General features: G+C 40.9%; 2 protein-coding genes across 3 annotated transcripts in view; both read left to right on the forward strand.

Moving 5' to 3' along the window:
* The window catches only part of LOC128358417 (homeodomain-interacting protein kinase 3-like), a 30542-nt gene extending 25346 nt beyond the window's left edge, over positions 1-5196 (forward strand). For both annotated transcript variants that reach the window (XM_053318676.1, XM_053318677.1), the window contains exons 17-18: positions 744-895; positions 1436-5196. In XM_053318676.1, coding sequence (XP_053174651.1) covers positions 744-895; positions 1436-1999 — 716 coding nt within the window. In that variant the 3' untranslated portion in view covers positions 2000-5196. The remainder of the gene's footprint in view (positions 1-743; positions 896-1435) is intronic.
* Positions 5197-9255: 4059 nt separating this feature from the next.
* Positions 9256-23164, forward strand: part of kiaa1549la (KIAA1549-like a) — a 99564-nt gene continuing 85655 nt past the window's right edge. The window contains exon 1 of the mRNA XM_053319515.1: positions 9256-9520. Within this exon, the coding sequence (XP_053175490.1) occupies positions 9256-9520 (265 nt within the window). The remainder of the gene's footprint in view (positions 9521-23164) is intronic.

The following is a 23164-nucleotide window of genomic DNA, read 5'->3' on the forward strand; positions in this document are numbered from 1 at the left end:
ATCACAGTCCTATTACAACATGACACAAGGAGTGGCATCATACTGCAGCATGGAGTGGTGCCTAAGTTAAATTAGCTCTATTATCATTATTATTGTTATTATTATTGTTATTATTATTATTATTACTATTATGCAACCATATCTGTAAAGTTTAAATGCTGATTCACCTGTAAAGGAGACTTCAGTGAAACCTGCTCAATGTCTAATGTTAAAAATAATTAGAGGTTCAGGTTCAATATCATATTAGCATAGTTTAAATTTGTAATGATATATAGTTTTTAGCAGTGTGTCTGGGCTTTTAGGTCATACTGTATGATGCTTTTTAGCCTAATATTAAGATCTCATTTTGCAATAGCTCATCATAAAGGTCACCACAGCCCCCCTACAGTACAGCACATTAACCTTTGAGTAGAAATATACTTGGCTTTGGGGGTCGTGGGTCTTCAGTTAATGTAATGTCTGCAACCTTCGATGTAGTCTACACTCTCAAATCATTTTCAGATGAAATACCTGCATTTAAGGTCTGAAGAGGAACTAATGGTCCCTGTTAAAAATAGTATCTGAATGTGTTCTGTCTCTGGTGTGCATGCCTGCTTGTTGTTTGAAGTTTGTGTAATCATTGCTCTGTTTCACTGTGTTTAGTCTTGTCTTGCAGGTCATGTGGACTAACCTGCCATCTATACTTTATTTTAGTGTATGCGCACATCCTCGTCTGACTCCCTTCTGTCTTCTCTTTATCTCAGTCTCAGAGTCCTGGTCCCGGTCCAAAGGTCGCTGCAGCCTCATCGGACAACAAAGCACTCCCTCTTCCGTCCCCCTCCTCCCATCCGCCCCCCTCCTGTCCCGCCAACAAAAATTGTCGGGGCAGCAGCAGCACCCTCTGGGTTTTGGACAGGTCAGTTTGGTTCCTTTTCCCATTCTCTTACACTATTAGAGGCAGGATGCAGGTAAAGGAAAAAGCAGTAGAACTCTTCCAAATGCCATTAATATTAATGAGATGACTCATGCTTTGCAGCAGAGCTTGTGGCAATAGTTGTATGACAGGCAAATGAAATTGGTCTCTGGAATTATTCAGCAGAAGTACTAAACAGTTTTCCTTTTGCAATACTGGAGATTAAAAAATAATGGGGGCTGAACTCTGCTGCGGTGTAACAACAACAACAAGTATTTTAATGAGCTTATACATCAGTCTGCTTAATCAGGTGTGGGTAGAAGAAGAAGTCATTACAAAGAACCTCTGTAAAACCTTGAAATCCCAGGACTACATGGTGGGAGCTACTGGAAACAGACAGATGTGCTCTGACAGCTGCATAATACAAGATTCTAGTCAGATTTACACATTTGAGGACGATAGCTGGTCTCATATAATAAAATGTGAGATTTAGAGGTGCTGGTAGGTGGATTTTAATACCCCGTCTCCCTGATTGTCTCACAGGTGCAGCCATACGGTTCCAACCACAGCAGCAAAGAGTGGAACGGCAACTATGGTCCGCTGCGGCCGCATGCCTACATCCCCCCTACTGTCCACACACACACCTTCACGCACCTGCCGCACAGCAGCCCCACGCACACGTCGGCCGCCCCGCACACACACACCCAGGGCCTGCCAACACACACCCTGCTGTCCTACCCTCCCAGCGGGCCACTCACCGCCGCCCACCACCCCCACCCCATCCTGCCCTCTCGCCCTCCTCCTCCCCCTCTCCTCCAGCACAGCTACAGCCTCTCCCACACCCAAGGCGGCGCCATAGTTCACCAGGTGACCCTTGGCCTCGGCACCCACCCGCACCACCCGGGGCACCCCCACAGGCTCCTCCCCTCGCCGACCATCCACCCCCACCACCAGGCCAGTTTCGCCCACCACCCGCACCAGTTCAAGCCCCCCTTCCCGCCTCCGCCACCCCCACCTCACCCTTACATGGCATCGCCCGCCGCCTATACAGGCTTCCCTCTGAGCCCCACCAAGCTCAGCCACCACCCCCAGTTCTCTTACATCTGAGGAGCAGGAAGGGGCCGCAGCAGTACCTTCTGGTGAGGAAGGGCGACGGTAAATGGAGCGGTGCTGCGACCTGGGCCTGTCGAACGAGCAGCAGAGCACAAAACGGACACTTGTGATGACAAAGAAGATGAAAGAAGAAGAAGACGATGATGGGAAATGTGGTTAACAAGAGGAAGGTGAATTAACGATGTATAATAGGCGGAATCGAGGAAGAAACCCAAAAGTAACGACGCTGAAGATGCTGTTTTTTTTGTTTTTTTTTTCTTTCTGGTGTTACGAGGCCTCTCTTGACGCAGAGGCACAAAAAGTCGATGATGGTGTTTGATTGTCGGAGTAACTCGCGCTCTGAAAGACTTTTCCTGCAAATATCATGTCAACCAGCAGAGCGACGATCCATTTTAAAACTGCAAAGCTTTACGAGAGAGCATCACAAGAGTGAGCCGATTCACTGATGATGATGATGATGATGATGATGACGACGATGAGAAAATTGAAAAGAAGAAGAAAAGAATGTGTCCTTTGCACATTACCTCCTGTCATTTTGTCGTTTGAGTAGTGTTCAGAAACGATCTAATTATAGTGGCTGGAAATCATTTGTCGTCGTTCGCTGTCGACCCCTTTATCTTTGTTGCCTTGTAGCACGTGCTAGCCGCTCAGATCAGTTGTTCTTTTTTTTTTTTTTTTTTGGAAAGCCATCCCAGTCTGTATTAACCAGGATCGTAAGAAAAAAACAATGCTCCTGTCTTTGTTTGAGGCAGACTCCGCTGCTGCCCCCCCCCCCCCCCCCCCCCCTCCAGTGCCTTAAAACCAGAGTTTTATGATGTTAAACTTCAGGAGCTTATAGATTGTAACATTTAAAAAAACGGGCTTTGCAGCACTTAACCTTCAGACTCTGAATACGACGGGGCTTTATTGGACGGATACGATGAATTCTGCTTGTGGTTATGTTTAAACAAATTATATATCAGCAAATGTTGAAACTTCAGTTTGCTTTCTAACTCAGAGTATGGATTTAATTTAGCTGCACATTTTAGGGCTTTGACTGAATGAGCTTTTTATGTACATAAAGAGTGATTTGATATTTTGATAATCGATTTCTATTCACTATAGTACTTAATTCATAACAGTATTGTCACTGTTTACTGTAACTGCAATACAATCTAGATAGCCTCTGGGTTGCTGTGTTTTTATTTTATTTTTTATTTTTTTGCATTTTAGGCTAGACCTGCATTAATGCTTTTAATGTTTTAGATTTTTTGGGAGTGGCATAGAGTTTAAAGAGAAAAAAAGAGATAACAGTTTGTTTTATGTCTTTTACTTTTAAATGCTTCTCAGTGTTTGAAATAACCCTATCAACTTACAGTATCATTGCTGGGCTATTGAGTGTTTATCAGTAATTTGAAATATTCGTGTGAGATGAATCTTTTTTCTTGTCCATGTATTGAAGCCTGTTTCGTCAGTTTTGATACATTCCTTCAGGGTGGATGAATAGCCTTGATATATTTTTTTTTTTTTGGTTTTGTGTTATTTTTGGATTTCTAGTGTGTGCGTGTGTGTGTGTGTGTGTGCGCGTGCGTGTGTGTGTGCGCGTATAGTAGAGCCGCGTCTTTACCTGTCGTCATATCAGCTGGTATTCTAATCCAATCAGCACCAAAGACTGTTCATTAATCATTTCTGAAAGCACGGTCGATACTATTTCTCCTTTCACCTCCAGCATACCTGTTGCAGTTATCAACATTGGAACATATATATATCGAGAGATCTCTATTTTACAACGAGGAAAGAAAAAAAAACGACGAAAAAACTAAGGTTGAGGTTTTATTTTTCTGAGCTATGTTTGGCATATTGTATTTGGAATGTATAGATAATAAGCTGCTATGTACTGATTATCTGCCACTTCGTAGCTGTGAATTTAGAGGATTAATCTCATTAGCCTGCAGTCTCTCTTTTGTATTGTAGTTAAAACAACTAGATACAATAGGAGTGGATTTTATTTTGATCATAGAGTATATTGAATGCTATTCCTATATGCTTGTGCCTCTGTATATTGGCTTTGTTGTTGTTTTTGTTTTTTTGTTTTTTGAAGTGATTGTAAACTGCTGTAATGGAAGTTATGAGTTTTCTCCTTTTTTTTTTTATTCTGTTGCTTTTTGGTGTGTGTTTTTTTTTTCCTGTGTGTGTGTGTGTGTGTGTGTGAGCATTTAGCTTCAGTATTTCATCTTGAAACGTAGGCTGGGTTCACTCTTGGATTCTGTAACTGGTGTGTTGTTGATGTATTATTGTTTTTTTTTTATTATCCTTCTGATGAAATTGCTTTTTTTTTTTTTGGTGTTCCCGTCGTCGGACTGTATTTCGCAACTCTCGTACTGTACAACTAGTGCCTTTCTTCAAACAAGCGGCTGCGTCGCATCGATATCTGCGCGGCCGGGAAACGTTGTAGACTAGTTCCTTCTCGAGGGGGATCAGCTCCTACTTTTCACATCACGAAAACCCCAAAGTTTGTTTGTTTGTTAAGACTGAGATGACGTCTGAAAAACAATCTTTTTCTTTCTTTTCTTTTTTTTTTTTTTTTTTACAGTCCTAAGAAAGTACAAGTCAGGGAATGTTTTATCGCGCTCACCAAGAACACCGTGCAGTACTTAAAAAAACAAAAAAACAACGTAGGGCCTGAATACACACAAATACAAAAAGCTTTATCCTCACGCCGTGAATGTATTTGTGGAACCCCGAGACATCGCTTGGCAGATGAGCTACACAGAGCTTTCTCTCATTTTTTATAACGGGGATGTTGATAGTTCTTCAGCTATAATAGCATAGGTAGATATCATCATTGTGTTTCAGTCAGGGGTTCTTTCACACACAAAAAAAGAAAAGAAAAAGGCTTTATCCATCAATCATACTCAAAAAGTTTAGGTCCAAAGTCGCCCTATCCTCACCTACTTTATCGTATTACATTGTAATGGTTTTTTTGCTATGTTGCTCAAGTAACGGCTGTAATTTAGTGTACTCATCTTATTATGCTACTGTGTTGACGAGCCTTTAACGAGAGGAAGAGAGGGACGCGCTGTTCTGTTCCGCCGTGGAGTGCAGCCTAGATTTGGAACTGATTGAAGAGGCGTGCGCAGGTGTGTCGCCGCACAGTAATCTGTACTTCACTTCATGCAAAGTGTTCTGTGGTGTGATTCCCCCCCCCCCCGCCCCCCACACCTCCCCACCACCACCTCCATCTCCACCCAATATGTTTCTATTGTTTCCTTCAGCTCAGCACCTGCCATGAGATGAACACACACGTACTCACCTCAGTGGTGATGTCCCACGCCATAATCCACCACTTTGGGTTGATTGCTTTAGGATAGATAATCCTCTCTCTCTCTGTCTCTCTGTCTCTTTGTCTCTCTCTCTGTCTCAGTGTGTGTGTGACAGTTGCATCATCAAAGTCAACAGAGGGTCAAACACCAATCCAAAGCTCAGCTAGCACACGGGAGCCCAGCATGCCTCAAGTGACAAAGCATGGGCCCGCACGCCGGCTGTTCAGCAAAAATAATTCCCAAAAACACAGGGGGCGGGGGGGGGGGGGGCTTTCCATCCCTCCTATTAATCATTTTTTTAGGAGGATGTGGTGATAAACAGCATCCAATCTGTTTTCATCAGTGATTCAGAAGTTGTAGTCAACAGTGTTTAGATCCCTGCTGGCTGCTTCTACCCCCCCCCCCCCCCCCCCCCCCCCCCCCCCACCACCACCACCACCACACACACACACACGTCAAAATGACAAACTCAAACAGTGGTCTGAACATCTCATTTGGGTACTGGGCTGAAAAAAAAACAAACAATTGTAATTGCGCAATTTAATTCCTAAGACACGTTTTTTAGGTAGATTTTTGTACCACAGCTATCTAATTATCGGGTTGACATTTATTGTATTTAGACACGATTGCTAAATTGAAACTGTTACTGTTCTAAATATGTGTAGAATTGTGTGGCTTTTATGATTTTATGTTATTTGATTTTTTTTGTTTAGTTTTTTCCTTAAATGCTACACTAGTTTGACATGTAGCAACTGCACTGTGCAATATACAACAATATGAGGACTGGGAAAATGATTATCGTTTTGGATGTAATAATGTGTGTCTTACCAGTTTGCGGTCGTTTTCTCCCCCCCGCCCCCCCTCCCTCTTTAGTTCTCAGTGAGTATCAATGTGACCAAGCCTTATGTACTTTGTCACAAAAAGCGGGTTCCTTCTTGGTGACTCTTATTGGTGAGTGTCAAATTATGAATTGATGGTGTACTATGTCAAGATTCACTTTGAATTAAAAAAGTTCTTTTTGCTTCACTCGGTGTTTGTCTTTGTCTGGGGACAATTTGTGCACAACTATTACTCTTTAAATGCTAATCACTGGGCAAAGTTTTAAAAAGGTTAGTTTTATGTTAATTTGAATTCCTTCTCTTAAACATATCCTTAATTAACTTACTGAGTATTAAAAAGAGCCATTTTCACAGCAGATGTTTTGTCAAGGCGGGAAAAGAAAAGGTAGTTTCAGTGCTCTGGTGCCATGGAAACTCACTTTTAAGATGGCATAGTGGGACTCATAGTGGGCAGCAGCTATACATTATAATAAACACCTGTGCTATTCCTACTCTGACAAGTTAAAGGTCTGCAATGGAAATGTCTGTCAGCTCAGAGAAATGATGCAACACCACATAAGCTTATTCATGAAGTGGTGTCCATGGCATTAATTAGGTTAACATTTGATCATGTCTCCAAAAATGACTGATAATTCTGTATGTGGAAAATATATAGGCTATAAGAGTTTATATGCTATGCTGGCTTCAACATGCTACCATGAAATGTGTGAATGATAAAGAAACAAAGCTGCTATGTGCTATCATGACTCAGCCAGGTAGCTTCTTCACAGCAAAGCACAATGTAAAGTAGCTTCTACTGGGACTACTCTACTTCTTATTCTGGTTTACAAACAGGTGCTTACTAGAAAAGGTTTGGGAACATTATGCTAATTTAAAGTCCCCATCCTTTTCTTGTTCCTACAGTTGGATGTTTGAGCTTCACATTGCAGAATGATGTTTGACACCAGAACACTGTTTTATCATTTTATTTGCTGATAGGAGGAAAGTCTCTGGATACTTTCCTTTAATCTGAATGTAAGCATTTACTGCCTGATGGAGGTTCAATCCTGTTCTAGCATACAATGATTTAAAGTGATGTGGAAACGTAAAGCTTCTAGTGCACAGTACTTTAAACTTAACAAATATAATGAATCATGAATCGAGCATATGTGCCTTTTAAAGAGTTAATGAACTGGTGTTATTCTGGATGTAATACAGCCTGCTTCTTCCTGTTGTTAACACTTCTTTACTAATAACGAACTCTAACTGTGTTAACACTGACGTGTTTTTAATTAAAATTGCTCCTGGCAAGCATTTGGTCAACATAATTAACGTTTTTTGTTTTTAAATGATTATTATTATTATTATTATTATTATTATTATTATTATTATTAATATGAAATCAGGAAAACAAAGCCATTCATAGAAGTTGCTATAAGCCTCCCTCTGTGCAGGTTTAGACTAATGTAGTTTGATGTCATAATACAATGTTTGTAATTTAAGGGTCCTGGAGGTCCTTCCAGCAACAAAGTAATGATTTCACATGATGTCTGTTCCAGTAAATTGGGCACACTGGGAGCAGGTTTAATCATGAATGGATTTCCCCTGTGTGGCCATCATCCTTCTTCCCGGCACAGCCAGTGCATCTTTGCCCTGCTCCCACCAGGGGCCGCCAGGGGCCGCCTGCCTGCCTGCTCCTTGCAGCAGATCACCGCTGGCGTCACTGGCCGCCTTGATTTTTGGTGCTGTGACGATGCAGTGAGCTTCAACTAAACTCCTTTAAAGAGGAAAGAAAGAAACAAGTGAGTTGTCTCCTCTCTCACATCTTAGTGTTCAGTGGAGGAGTAATTAAGCGGACCGTTATGACCCGTCTGTTCCCGTCACTGTAACCATAATCATAACACACACACACGCACACGCACGCACACACACACACACGCACACACACACACACACACACACACACACACACGCACAAAATCAGACTGCTGCGTCAAGCTAGAAACAGTTAGATGAAACCATACCGGAAGTTATAAAAGTTACACATGAGAAACAAAAGCATCTTTATATTGCCACAAGAAAAGCCTGTACATTACAAGACCAGAATAAAATAAAAACTGCATCATGAGGCCAGATCACCTTGAATTGACTGCATGAAGGAGTTTTCTTTATGCTGCAGACATTATTATTGAGCTCAGGCTGATTTTTTAATGCAAATTTGACAGAATGCAGCAAAATTTACAAAAACTGGATAAAATAATGTGTAGTAAACATATTAGCCCTTGTTCTATACAAACTCATAATCTCATAAGGTGACAGCATCATTTAGAAGCTGATGGATAGCTTATTGATTATTGTCTTATACATTATGACAGTCACAGTTAGCATATGAGACTTTAACAACAAGCCACACACCTTCAGACCCAACTAATTTAACCCTATGAGCTCCTTCTGAGTCTGTGTTTTTTTTAAATGAATATATTACAAACACACGAGGGGCCAATTATGTACAATAATAAAGCTCCATGACGTGTGGCTGCTCTTAAGTGCTGCAAGGAAACAGTGTGTTTTTGTTATTCATCTTTATTTATTAGTCATTGATTCATTGAGAAGTACGTGGAACTAAGGAGGGGTCACAAGATCATTGGTGGAAAATAATCTTATAAAAAGCACAACAGCAGAAGGTAAAAATCACTGGTTGAACTGGTCACCACACACACTCGTAATGAGGGTTCTCACACACACACGCACTGTTCATTTCAACCTCATCACACACCAAAATATTTTATTGCTCTTTTATTTTGAAGGCGTGCTCCGCTGTTTTCCGGCATTAACGCGGCTGCCAGCAGAGATGGAGCGCCTTGTGGTCGCAGTAGGCACATCCTGACGCACACAGCGCGCGTACACACAGTCACAGCGAGACAGGTAAAGAGGGGGAGAGAAGAAGAAAAAATCTTAACATTTTGTGTGTGTGTGTGTGTGTCTCCCCCCCGGTCGACCCCTCACAGCCTCCCCGCAGGCTCATGGAGAGCGGAGCCCTGCTTGTCCGTACCGGGGGCAGGTTGATCGGATGCCTTTCACCACACCAGCGCCGTTAGATGTTTTCCATTCAGGATTAATTGGTTGACCAATGGCTCCCAAACATGCGCTCCTCTCCTCCAGCAGCAGCAGCAGAAGAAGCAGAAGAAGCCCCGGAGTCGGAGGGGTAAATAATAAACAAGACCCCCTCTCTTTCTGTCCTACAACGGCATGGATCATGGATGCCGGGATGGTGGCTGTCTGCTCGCCGAGGAACGGGAAGAGGACGCGGGCGCTGGATGGGATGCTGGCCCGGTGGTTTGTGAGCATCGGCGCGGTGCTGATGCTGATGATGCAGTGCTCCCTGGCCGCTGACGGTAAGACACTGATGCTGATGGTTATTTATCCAACCTGTAAGAGTCTGTCTGCTGGGTGACAAGCATATAAACACTAAACACAATATAACCTGAGCCTGAGCTGCTCTGAATGTCTCTTGTTTCAGTTCAAGCTCGATTGGTTTATCTTCTATTTCATATTTTTCTATATGAGCCAAATCAGAGGATGCTTATTGTGTGGAAGAGTTTGTCATATTGTCTTAGATGTAAGTGATAAGATATATAAAAAATAGAAACAGCAGATGTGTTGTGTTGTGTAAGCCACGGCAGTCATTTTGATGCGTCTGGAGCTGTTTTGGTGATCTCTGAAGGCTTTGGTGTCTCTCTCGTAACCTACATAATGTTCATGTATCTAACCCACTGCTCCATCTGTATTTAACGGTGTTCTGGTTATAGTTAAACCATTGATGCGGTTTCACACAAGCCATGACCGATGTCACGTCCCCATAACCAAAGGCTCCGGAGCGCACGGTGGACCGCAGCGCTGCGCCGTGCAGCCACAACACTCACCACGGCCGTTTCTCTCTCTCTCTCTCTCTCTCTCTCTCTCTCTCTCTCTCTCTCTCTCTCTCTCTCTCTCTCTCTCTCTCTTCCTTTCTCTGCCGTTTCTTTACATTAAGCCGGAAACTTTTTTATTCATTCTCTACGCACTGAGCCGCGGGGGGTCGTCAACCTCAAACACATCCATAAGGGGGACGTTTCGTAGCCGACACAGATAAATGATTGATGATCTCAGTGTCCTCACAGCCATCCGAGGAAAACACCAAAATAGCAGCAGAGACACATTCACATACAGCTCTGTGAGAGGAGCAGGCATTCTATTTCCTCAGTAAACAGACTTGTTATATTTATATTATAAGTCTTTATAAATATTCATAGTGACAACAGAATCTGATCGGTTTTAAATTATTTATTCTGTGATCATTTTTACTTTTGGTTTTACGCTTTTAACCTCCCCATTATTAATTATGATTTAATTAGTGACTATAGCTATGTATTGTCTTAACCATCAACTCCGATCAACCTCTAGGTGTCGTTGTTTGTCGTTTACAAGCAATTTTGAGTTGGAAACTCAGAGGAGGCCTGTCTGGCGTTTTTTTTAGTTAAGTTTTCCTTTATTATTTTTCTTTGTATATTAAAGGTTATTGAAAAGGAATGAATATCAATACATCATACAAATAATGGTCGCAAGTGATCAAACTGTCTTCATATTCAATGCAGCCCAAACGTATCCAAGGATCCAGATGTTTAGGTCAGATGCAACCAGCCATTAAAGGCTCACTTAACCCAAATCACGTCAATCGTTTAGCCATGCAGGTAGGTCAGGGTTTAGTTTTATTAGCAGAGGTTTGGAGATGTTGGCGAATCAGACTTGTGACACCAATGAAATCTCAACGTCGCTGCTCACAGCCCCGAAGGTGACATTTAGAAAAACTTGAATGTCAAACGTTCTGTCTCTTTTCAGGATTAATGTCACAGTTTTTCTCGGGATAATCTGCTTTGGACAGTTCTCCGAATGAGACGTGATCTTTAAAAAGTTATTTTAAAGAATATTTATTCTCATTTCTTCAATTCACATCATCTGATAATACCACAGATGACCTGTGTATTCATTCCCTAGCTGTTCTGGTACAAAGAGATAAGTCAATCCCTACCAAAATAAAAGACACAAAAGACACTTAATTAAATACACCTCAGTTCCTTTTAAAGTACCATAGGATACATTTATTACATCAAACGTTAGATTAATGCTTGCTTTATGTTAATCTAGTAACCCAGGTTTCTGTTTAGTGTGGGAGGTGACTCTCAGGTCTCCATAAAATAGTTCCTCTCATTATTAAGTCATTAATCTATTCATTCAGAGAAACTTTGGAGATCTCAGGAGGGGTTTTTTTCCCCTTCCTCTATCCATCAAAATCTTTAGTCTGGATAACAAAGATTGCCTTCTTAAGCAAATACGATTCAGGGCCAGAAAATAAAAGTATCCTGCCTAAACGCAGCCTGTACAAACACTCAGGAGTCCCATATCTCTTTAAAATAATAACACACCTTCAATGTCAGCCTTCTGAGTTTCCTAAAATGTTGTAATTAGAGGAGAAAAACCAAAGCAAATGGCCTCTTTCTGTTTTACACTAACATCACAGGTCTGACTGGCTGCCCTGCTGGCTTACTTCTGCTTTACATAATGCAATAATTATTTAAGCGAGAGTCATAGGAGGGCTCTCGCTCGGTAACACCTTAGCAACCTTTCATTAACTCTCAAATTTAGAAATAATGAAATGCCGGCTCCTCTTGTTACACGCACACACACATGGCTATTCCTCTGGGTGTCATTTGAGGTTAATAAAGAAGGACTCCACCCTGTTAGGAGCTCAAATGTATTAAATGCGTCACTCTTTGTTAAGTGTACATTTGAGAGTGATGGAGAGAATGCAGAATATGGAGAAGATCGCCAAAGTATTTGGGAAAAAAAGGTAGTTTATCTGCTCGGCTTTCTCCTCTAGTGAAAGCTGAGCAAATCGCCCACTCGCTCTCAACATACAGTATCCTCTTTTATATCATGCTGCTGTGCCACTTAAGAGCAAGCTTTTCCATAGCATGGCTCAGGGAGATTTGACTCTCTCTCTCTCTCTTTCTCTTTCTCTCTCTCTCTCTCTCTCTCTCTCTCTCTCTCTCTCTCTCACCTGGTTACTCAAGCATTCATCTGCTCTAGGTGTTTTTTACAGAGAAAAAGTCTGATTGTGTTTTGTGATTTGCTCCAATTATAACAAAGGCTGATGTGATGCTTTGCTGCTATGTATGTGTGTGTGTGTGTGTGTGTGTGTGTGTCTATATATATGTGAGTATTTGTGTCTGAGGGCACATACAGTATGTGTGCGCGTGTAGGTGTTTTCTTTAATAGGTCTACAGAGATCTTCATCCTCAGTCAATAGATGAGATCTATTGCTGTGCGTTACCATGGGAACGGATCTGCAGCTAGTACTTTTCTCACTGAGTGTCTGTGTTTGTCAGTCAGGGATTGAAATAACATGTGAGTAAGTGCCAGGTTAGAGTCTGTTGCTTAATAATCAGCGTCAGATGACACCCCAGCGGAGATGAAACGTTCTCTCTAAAGCACCAGGACATTTTATTGGCTTTGAAGTCAACTCTCTTGCTCTCCAACATCCGGTTTTCTGGTCATCTTTGAATCTCTCACTACATACTGCAGTAGTTTTATTACAATTACACACCATTTGTGCATGTTTTTTTTTTCATTTTTACCTCATTCTTCACTAGATGTATTTTGTGAACAGTTCAAGGTAAGCTGGCAGCTTTCCAGCATTGCTTCCTGTTCTGTAGATGAAGTGGTGCTGTCCAGAGGGCTCTGGGGAATAAAGCAAGATTTAGAGATTGGGCTCCAGCCAGTGACTCATTTTTTCAAAATTAACATGAGCAAGTGGCAAGATGATAGATTGTCTCAGGGGGGAATAACAGTATCTCACAGCCTTTCTGTTGATAAGTACTTTAATTGTTTACTTGCTTAAAACAGCACATAAATATAATGACTACTATACATTACAGATATGATATTAGGCATCAGAAGGCCACATTTGAAATGTTTGATACTTTATTGCCAATACAATAAATGAGTTTTGGTGCTGATTCCAAAGCACTTTGTTAGATAATGTTGAGCAATATTCAAATTTTCATTAAATAAAGAAGTTAAACTTGTCAAATGTTAAATGTGTCTAAACAGATAGCGGTTGCCCCAGTCTAAAACTGTCAGTATTATGATTGAAATCAGGAATTATCTGATCTACAAACAAATAAAGAATATATTAAATATAAATGAAAAAACCTGAATTAATTTATTAACTGGGAGATTTGTCACTGGATTTAGCATTTCACTGGGTCTTCAGATGGCTTTTCACAAGACATCAGCAACCCATCTAGCTACTTTTTCCCCATCATGGGCCCCAATATTAAAGGGTCAGTTCATAAAAAGTTGTTAGCTTAGCTTGTTTGCTAATGGGACAAAACCTTAAGTTTAGTCCTAAGACGTATTTGTGCCATCGCTACGATAGCTCCCACCATTTTGGATTCTGCGGCTCTTCGTCCGCTCAAAGATCAGCACTGTCAAGACGGCTTGCTATTGGTTGAGAATCTGTGGGTCGAAGTTCACCGAAGTTGAATTTGACTCAAAAAACCCAGACGCACGTTTTACTTCAGATCTTTCCATTGAAAGCCTGAGGTAGGAGGAGCGGGGGAAGCTAACGCATTTATGGTAGCCTAATGATGCAAAAATTAAAATTAGTCACACTACCAAATAAACCACCAAGTGTGTTGTTATATTTGTGTATTTGCGTGATATAGGATTTGTGCAACTTACTTTTATTTCTGTGATTACTAGCAATATGTTATAATTCATGATTAGCCTATTTGAATTTTTTCATTTTTGTACATCTATCTATCTATCTATCTATCTATCTATCTATCTATCTATCTATCTATCTATCTATCTATCTATCCATCCATCCATCCATCCATCCATCCATCCATCCATCCATCCATCCATCCATCCATCCATCCATCCATCCATCCATCCATCTATCTATCTATCTATCTATCTATCTATCTATCTATCTATCTATCTATCTATCTATCTATCTATCTATCTATCTATCCATCCATCCATCCATCCATCCATCCATCCATCCATCCATCCATCCATCCATCCATCCATCCATCCATCCATCCATCCATCCATCCATCCATCCATCCATCCATCCATCCATCCATCCATCCATCCATCCATCCATCCATCCATCTATCTATCTATCTATCTATCTATCTATCTATCTATCTATCTATCTATCTATCTATCTATCTATCTATCTATCTATCTATCTATCTATCTATCTATCTATCTATCTATCTATCTATCTATCTATCTATCTATCTATCTATCTATCTATCCATCCATCTATCTATCTATCTATCTATCTATCTCTTCAGTGTGTGTGAGTGGAAGGCGTGTTGCTAATTTGTTTGGGTGTTTAAAAAGCTACGCTGATTGCTGTGATGCAGGTGCTGTAATTAAAGGGGAAGATTGTCATGGTCATAAATGATGCACTACTTGATTATCGTCAGTAAATCCAGAGGGACGCTGCATCCTCATACTGACTGACTGCATATGAGACGACGTGTTTGCTTGTTTTCACAGCCTCTTCTTAAACAGAGAGAGAGAGAGAGTACCAAACAAACCCTCTGGAGTGTAATAGCCTGGGCGTGAGGAATGGAACAGCTCGACCTCAGAGTCATTGATAAATCCTTTGCTGATCATCATTTATCTGCTGTTATCAATTAAAGTGATTGATCGTGCTGATTAGGTACAGCACAGCTTGGCTCCCTTCTGTCTCTTGTGGCTTCTGAGAGTGGAGGAGTTGGCCGAGGATCAAGAGCTATGAGAGTCAGCGCTCCTCAAATCTGATTTAAAAGTTCAGTATGTAAAAGTTTCTTATGATGCAAGAAGAGAAGCGATGTTATGAATGTTAAAAGAGAGAGAGCAGGTGCGAGGTCGGACTCAGATGCTCACCGAGGGTTGATTTATGAAAGCGGTACAGCTCCAGCTTAAAGGAAAGTTTGGCATTGAGATGATGTTTGGTTTGTGTTGCTACTCAATCGCACGCATATCATGTATCAGAGTGCATCACTGTCACACTGTTAAAGCTGATTTAGAGACAAAAACTGTGTAACAATCACACAACCTAATCTGGGGTTGCATTGAATTTTCAAAAGGGATAAAAATCTATAAATATGAGCTACATCTTCAGAGCTTTATTAAATGTGAAAGGAGAATAACTTTCCCCTGCATATGTTAGTTTTAGCAGATTTTGGGCACTTAAGGCACAGCGCTCGTGTTTAATGCATGGAGACTTGTCAGATGTGATACCTCCTGGAAACTTTGATGACACTCGCTGTGCTACAACCTGCTTTATTTGATGTCGACTACTTGGCTTCATAAGGATTCTCGCTCCCACATGATCACTCAGTTCGTTGGTTTAGAAACCCTGACAAATTGAATGAATGAATGAATGAATGAGTGGCAGCGAGCACTCCGCTGTGTTTCACTTTAGTCCCGAAGTAAATAACATTTACAAGATTCAATCCAAAAAGGCTTTTCTGGAGCCACGGTTCACTTCTGCTCAATTTATTTGGTGTTGAAGGATGTCCCAGAAGGCTAAGAAGGCTTTGCCACCGAAGTTTGGCAAACAAAGCACAGTGCTGCGACACGCTTGCTAAAAGCTCAGTGATGTTTTTCAGCCCCACCCCCCCCTCTTCCCCCCCTCTCCCATAGAGGCAGCGGTTATGATACGTACAGTAATATGCTATGAGATGCCAAGTTTTCAAATCATGACTCCTTACCCAAGAAAACTAAATAAAAGAGTAAAGATATGTTGGTTATCTTTAGTTCAGCAGCCTAAAGGTTCAGTCTTTAATAAAAACCTACATGTACAAATGCTTTGAAAGAGTGTTTGGTTGCTGTAATATCTCCTCCTCTCCATCGCAGTGATGAAACTACCACAGTTTGCTCAGTGTAGATGGGACAGAGGGGGAAAGGTAAAGTTCAGCACATAACTCCCACATAATGTTGAACAGTTTTATTAAACATTATTCAATATGAAGTTAAAGCCAGGAGACGGTTGCCTTAGCTTAGCATAACAATTCAAAACAGGGGCAAACAGCTAACCTGTAGTTTCTTTTGTACGGATTAAACAAAGATTCTAGATTAAATTATAAGAACATTAATTCACTTTTCTGCATCAACTTATCATCACTCATCATTAATAGACATTAATAGAATCTTTCATTTACAATGTACTAAACAACAACAATTAAAGAAAAAATGAACCATCACAAGCCTCTGTGTTGCCCCCACATTTCATTCTTCTTATAGCCAACATGTAATGAGTGCAGCTAAGCTTAGTAAGCTGTTGATAATAAATTAGTTATACCTGCTTCTGGTGCCAGGACCAACAGATGCACCCTCAGTCTCAGCATCAGTATATACCCCAAAATGTCTAACTATTGAGTCATAGTCCCAAATTGACTGATTAAATCAGTCATAATGGAAATGAATATAAAAGGCTGAAAGCTGATCACTGTTAAGGGTTAGGGTTAATTTAAGTTTAGTCTTCATCAGTGGTTTAATGTTCAATAATTGTAAATCATCTGTGGCTCTTGTTTGGCTGACATGAACTCATTTATAATAATTTCAATTGCAGCTATATTGGTATTGGATCTATGCTGTATATGACTTTAATAGACATCTGAATGCCAATCAGCCAATTAGAAGAGGGCCTTTTCCCTGACCTTGTAAAAACTCCATGGAGACCAGTCATCTGAGGTCATTCCTCGGTCCTCCCCATCGTTGCCAACCCCTGCCTTCCTGAGACGCTGAAGCATTTCAAACAAACACACCATCAAACCTCTTTCCTCCTCAAGGAGAAAAGTTACATGTCGTACCTTTTTTTAATTCGTGCCAGCTGCTCGCGCTCAGACCTCAGCTGTCCCTCTTTGCATCATCACACGGTAGCTACATACGCTATCCCCCCCTTTTTTTGATTTCTTTTTATCTGAGGAGCTGAGGTGATCAGAGGTGCAGCAGTCGCCTAGATCTAAGAGGATTCTAGCTGGAATCGGTACAAGATCCTGTACGTGGTCCCAGAGGAGGGATGGGGATGAAGAGGAGGAGGGGGGGGGGGGGGGGGGGGACCACAGAGAGGCACTGCATCATCCCCGCACATGTTCCCAGCATTAAAGCAGCAGAGACTCGTTTTGCATCGCTCTGCTTGGCTGCACTCCGCTCTGTACTTCTCTGTGCCACTGTGATTATGCACTGCTGGGCCTCCTCACACCAACAAGGGAGAAACCCCCCCCCCCCAAAAAAATAGATTGAAGTTTAGCTTATGTTCGTGACACTAATTTAAACCTTAACCATGAGACTAATTCTGACCTTGGACACTTAAATAAAGAAATACTAACCATCAATGACAATGTTTAATGTGCCACAACAAAAAGAGGTGCCAATTCTTTTTGCTATTTCTTCATAGTGTTGTCAGTCATCTTTACTATATTTGTTGTTCATGACATATGTTTACCTCTCAGAGACTCTTCTTCTCTGCAGGTAGACTGTGTAAGGATGCCTGCTGTCATGCTAAACACCTTCACCGGCAGCACTGTCATCCTTTCCTCTGTTGCCAGGCAGAACCACAGAGAGGCAGCTTTATTAAGTCAAACGAGGAAGCGCTAACAAACCCATATGATTGACACAACTGTGTTTGAGTTGCATTTTTCTCTCTCTCTCTCTCTCTCTCTGTCTCTCTCTCTCTCTCTGTCTCTCTAAACATCTCTAACAGGCTGAGCGTTTAATTTGACGTGTACACCTCAGCCTTTTACCCTCTATCACACATAACGGCAGGAAGACACAAACACACTCAAGGCAACATTTGGCAGTAACAGACAGCTCAGTTCTACTGCACTCAAAGTTAATCATCTATTTCTGGGATATGTGTGTGTTTGCGAGTGTGTAAATTTGAGTGGGGAAGATTGAGAGAGAGGGAATGAAATAGAGAAAGAGAGAGAGAGAGAGAGAGAGGTTTTCATATGCAGATCATAAATATTTCCCCAGCTTGTACATTAAATACATTATGCATGGCAGGGCCCTGCTACAAATCATACGGGTAGGCAGAAGCTCTTTTTGGATAAATTGATTTTATAATCCCAATTAGCCACACTTTGTTTTTTTCCCCCTTTAATCTGCAGAGGCTGAGGTTTGCAAGTTTCGTCATCGGTGCGTTTTGGGAGGCGGTTAATTACTTTCCGACAGCCTCACGTGAGAAGCTCTTTGATGTACAAAGCGCCTTCACACGAGAACAGCCCTCATGTTCAAAGCTCGATCGTGTGGTGTGCCGGGTGCAGAGTATGGAGTCACTCGAGTGTCATGCGATGCAGGTTGTGAAGTGTGTATGTCGTAATGTGTCTGTAGGGAGCAGGAGGAGTGTGTGTGTGTGTGTCTGTGTGTGTGTGTGTGTGTACACATAGACATCACGCTCCCCTCCAGATGTAATGTAAATATATATAGAAAAGGTGCCGCATTTTAATTAGCATGTGCACTGACCAATGCATCTCTGCACTGTATAATAAGAAAAACAATGGAAACTTAAAGATTGTGTAAAGTGAATTCAGACATTTTCTTCTAAACACATTAAATAGGTCATAAATATGTTTCTAAAAAAGGTGTAAAAAGCATTTCAACCATTTAGATTTGAATTGTGGAGCTAGGCTTCACAAACTGTGTTTCAAGATTTCTGTGTTCAGGATTTAGTGGGTGGGTCTGAAAATCACCGCTGCGTGATTAGCATAAACCCGCCCCTGCTGTTGTAGAGGTATAAATACATTCAGCACACACTACTACTACTACAGTCTACAGTTAGCCAGTTAGCTGAGTTAGCCGCCGAGCTAGCAGCTAAGTTAGCAGCAGAAAGCTCACAGACGTAGCATCCATGTTTCTGGTAGAGGTGGTGACTTTGATTGACAGGTGACACTTGGTAGGGTGCGGGGTTTCAGAGGACTCGGCGGGCACTCCCACAGCGTTTGGGAGCAGAGAAAGAGACTGATTTTACACAACTTTGAAGCCTAATCTTATATATTTGGCAATTTTTTTAATCATTCAAATTTGGCAGGGTGGTTAACAACACACTTTTCTGAACACATATTTATTCTTACTTTACACTGACTTTAAAGGGTCAATGCACACAGATTACACACATGAAAAATATATGTTCTCACATAGCGCTAGTTTTAGGTCTACTTTCAGAGGCTTTATTTGATCCTCTAAAAAGACTTTACACAGAAGTAGAAAAGAAAGTGTGGATACACTTCAAAATGGCAGTGGTTTACTTGACAAATTATTTGTTTTGTCTGGACTTTGATTGGATTATTGGTACAGGAGTGTGTTAAGCCATTAGTTGAAAAGTAGCCGAACAGTAGGTGATCTGCATTCAAATCTCAGAGACTAAATTAAAGGGTGAATGAAACTTTTTAAACCTGATGGAACATTTAATCCTTTTTAATTAATATTTTTCTGTCTATTTATTGATTTTATGTACTTTTCCCCCTTAAACTAGACCACTAAGCCCGTTTGGTATCTGCGCAGGAGCTTTCAATCATATCACACGATGTATTGAAACACTGATGGTGAGACTCACACAGTGAAAAACAAATTCATAGCTGGTGTGAAAAGAGGACACTGACAGCGCACAGACAGAGCAGACAGAGCAGCTGCGAGATATTCAGACCATCAGGGAGCGATCGATGTACACAAATCCTACATTGTAATGTATTCCTTTTAATGCTGCTCCCTCCCTCTGTTCTCGTACTGTGCAACTTTCTTGAAATATACTGTTCTTGATGCATTTAAAGCATTTTGATTAGCATAGCACCTTTAATTTAACTGATCTCCACTAGTGCAGGTGGCTGTTTTCTCTGTTTTTAGATGGTGAAGAAATGCAGGAAATTAGTTTTAAATTACAATATCTCCCTCCCAACACACACACACACACACCCCTTTATCAAACTATGTTTTGAAGAAAAATATGTGGAATATAGAGTGTACATCAAAAATGCTACCATTTTTTGGCATTGAGGGATGGTCAGTAGAAAGTAGTGTGCATGCCATTTAACAATCAACTATTAAATGAAATAGTTGACAGTGAATATAATAAACAGGCTGATTTCAAGTACAACCATATTTAAAAGGGTGTTCATACTCTTGGCAGTGTAAACACAGAGGTGATTTTAATGATGTTTCCTAATTAGACCTCTCCTCACGACTGCGTGGGCGTGTATAGCCGCTCAACTGATGTCACCTTGACTCTCCCAATTACTTTGCTGCACTTGTCTAAAACTAAAATACACATTCAGCCTATCAGGTTATAGAACGTCGTCCACAGAAGACATTTTGACCTGTCACAGTAGGAGAAGCACTGGTGTAAATAATAAAATCACTGATGGTAATTAATTCTATTTCAGGGTCTTCATGGTTCTGCACTCACGGTCACTCTGTCATGACTTAGTGCTCATTAATGTTATTAGTAACACCTGTGCTTTCCCTACTGTGGCAATTTCAAGCATCAGCTGTGAAAAAAGGTCTATTAGTACACAAAGTGAGGTCACCTCCCGAGCCGAGGTCTAATCATCTAATAACTCAACAAACCCGCGTGTGTGTGTGTGTGTGTGTGCAGAGTCATTTTTTGAGATAATCGGGATGGGGTTTTAATCTGTATGAAGGAGGAGAACTTTATGAAGCCACGAAAAGGATCATTTTTTAATGTTAATCTACAAACTATACACTATACACAAACGTTTCTTCTTTATCCTTTCATTCCTGCTTGTTAGATTCACTCTCAAAAACAGCAACAATTTCCAGAACATTTAATGGACGGAAGGAAGAACTGGGATAATGTAGGCGATGATCCAAATGTGAATGTCAATCATTACTTTATAGCCCAAATGAAACTAACGGAAATTTGTTGTCCGATCCTATTAGCGACTTTTTGAGGTCAGGAAATCAATTTTGTGACTGAAAGCTGAGAAAATTGCAGCGTTGGCAGAGTTTGTGCTTTTAGGAGACTGTCTAGTCGCATGATTGAATTGACAAAAAAAAAAAAGGTGTGGGTGTGACCCCATCATAAAATGATCTCATAAGGTGGTGAACCCCCCCTGCCCCTCCCTGAACAGGCTACAAATAATAATCCCCTCCCTCCTCCCTGATGGAAAGCACATTCTGTCCCTGGTAATGACAACTGAAGAGATGAAGTGTCAACCCTGAAATTGGAAATTTCCCTCTGGAGGAGTCGGCTCGGATGCGCAGGGCCTGGACCACGGCAGGAATCAGAGTTTCATTCGATGTCTGATTGGTGAAATATGAAGTGAACAAGTTGAAATGATCAAATGTGGAGAAGACTGACAGAAGCTCACTTCCTGACTCCACTAAGCTTTTAAAGAAAACCCCAACAGAAGTGTGACGCTCACTCGACTACAACACCGTCATCATCATCACCATCATTAGCGCTGTCGCCATCATCATCATCACTGTCATTGCTGTGTCCATTCAAAGACATGAAAACCAAAGATTTCACACAATTAGTGTCAGTAGAAAGTGAAGAAAGACTTCTTCTCCATTCAGAGTCTGGATTTAGCTTTTCATGCAAGTTTGGCTTTAGTTGAAGCTTATGACTTATTCATTAGGCAATGTAGGCAACTGCCTGGGGCCCCCAACTAAAAGGGGCTTCAAACAGCTATAGATTTATTATGATGTTTGGATATGAAACAGATAAAATGGTGTTACTATTCGAACTCATTAAACCTGAAATTACCCTCCATGCTCTACAGATTTATGGAGTATTCTTTCACTAGAGAAACTCCTTCCAACACAACATCAAACAGAGAAACAGACCTGCCACAGAGCGCTAAGAAGAAAAGTAAAGTGATAGTATAAAAAAAAGAGTTGCTCCCCCTGATACAACCAGCAGGACCACAGTTACTAATATTTCCCTGTCGCAAAGACTCTCTTGATGATGAGAGCACAGACCCTTCCTCTCCAAAAACCCTTGAAGAGCATTCAGTGAAGACGGAGTGGCAACTAGTATTCTATAAAAAGAAAAGTGCTTTCAGGACAGAGAGAGGAGAGGAAGACAATGTGCAGCAACATGATGCCACCAGTGATAGAAGAAGTTCACATCCTTAAAGTCACAATACTGCAATATAGAAATTAGAGCTTGACCCATGTATCAGTCAGCTGATATTATATCACAAATATAGTGTTACTGGTGAATATGTTGTCCAATATGTGCCAATATTTTTTAATTAAAAAACAAAAGTTATATAGACAGCATGTTATGCATATATTTAATCCTTTTCCTTCATTCAAGTTTAATATATGTATGTATTGTGCTCCTCCACATCTGCTGGGATGATTCAGTTCCTTCTGTTTCAGAGGGAACACTGTACTTGTCAGTCTGCTGCATTTACGTAACAGTTTGTTACTGATTAACATTTTAGACACAAAATATATGATGAACAGAGAGAATATGATGCAGTGTATAAAGCAGCTAAAATGAGCTCCACTTTGACCAGATGTGAAGTAAATCTAAATCACTTGTAATAATAATAATAATAAATAATACATTTTATTTGATGGCGCCTTTCAAGTCACCCAAGGTCTGATAGCACTTTTACCTAAGTACAATTTTGAATACAGGACTTTTATTTTGAACAAAGTATTAATAGTTTAAAGATTGAAATACTTTCTTCAGTCTCAATTAGAGAAACTAAAACACTGATTTACCCGAGGCCCCTAAATCACTAAATCTGCCTCTGATTGCCTGTTAGAACAGACTTTTCTCTTAAAGTGATTTCAGCCTCAGGACCTGCAAATGAGCCCATTTGGTTTTTCTACTGTCACTGAAATGAAATAAAAATGAGGAACATTTCAGACATTGCTTTTGTCTGAACTCCGCGCTGTTCTCGTAAGGCTTTTATATAGTCAGACCGATTCTGGAGTGCGCCTTCAAAAAGCCTCTG

The sequence above is a fragment of the Scomber japonicus genome, chromosome 5 (assembly GCF_027409825.1).
Source record: "Scomber japonicus isolate fScoJap1 chromosome 5, fScoJap1.pri, whole genome shotgun sequence".
NCBI lineage: Eukaryota > Metazoa > Chordata > Actinopteri > Scombriformes > Scombridae > Scomber > Scomber japonicus.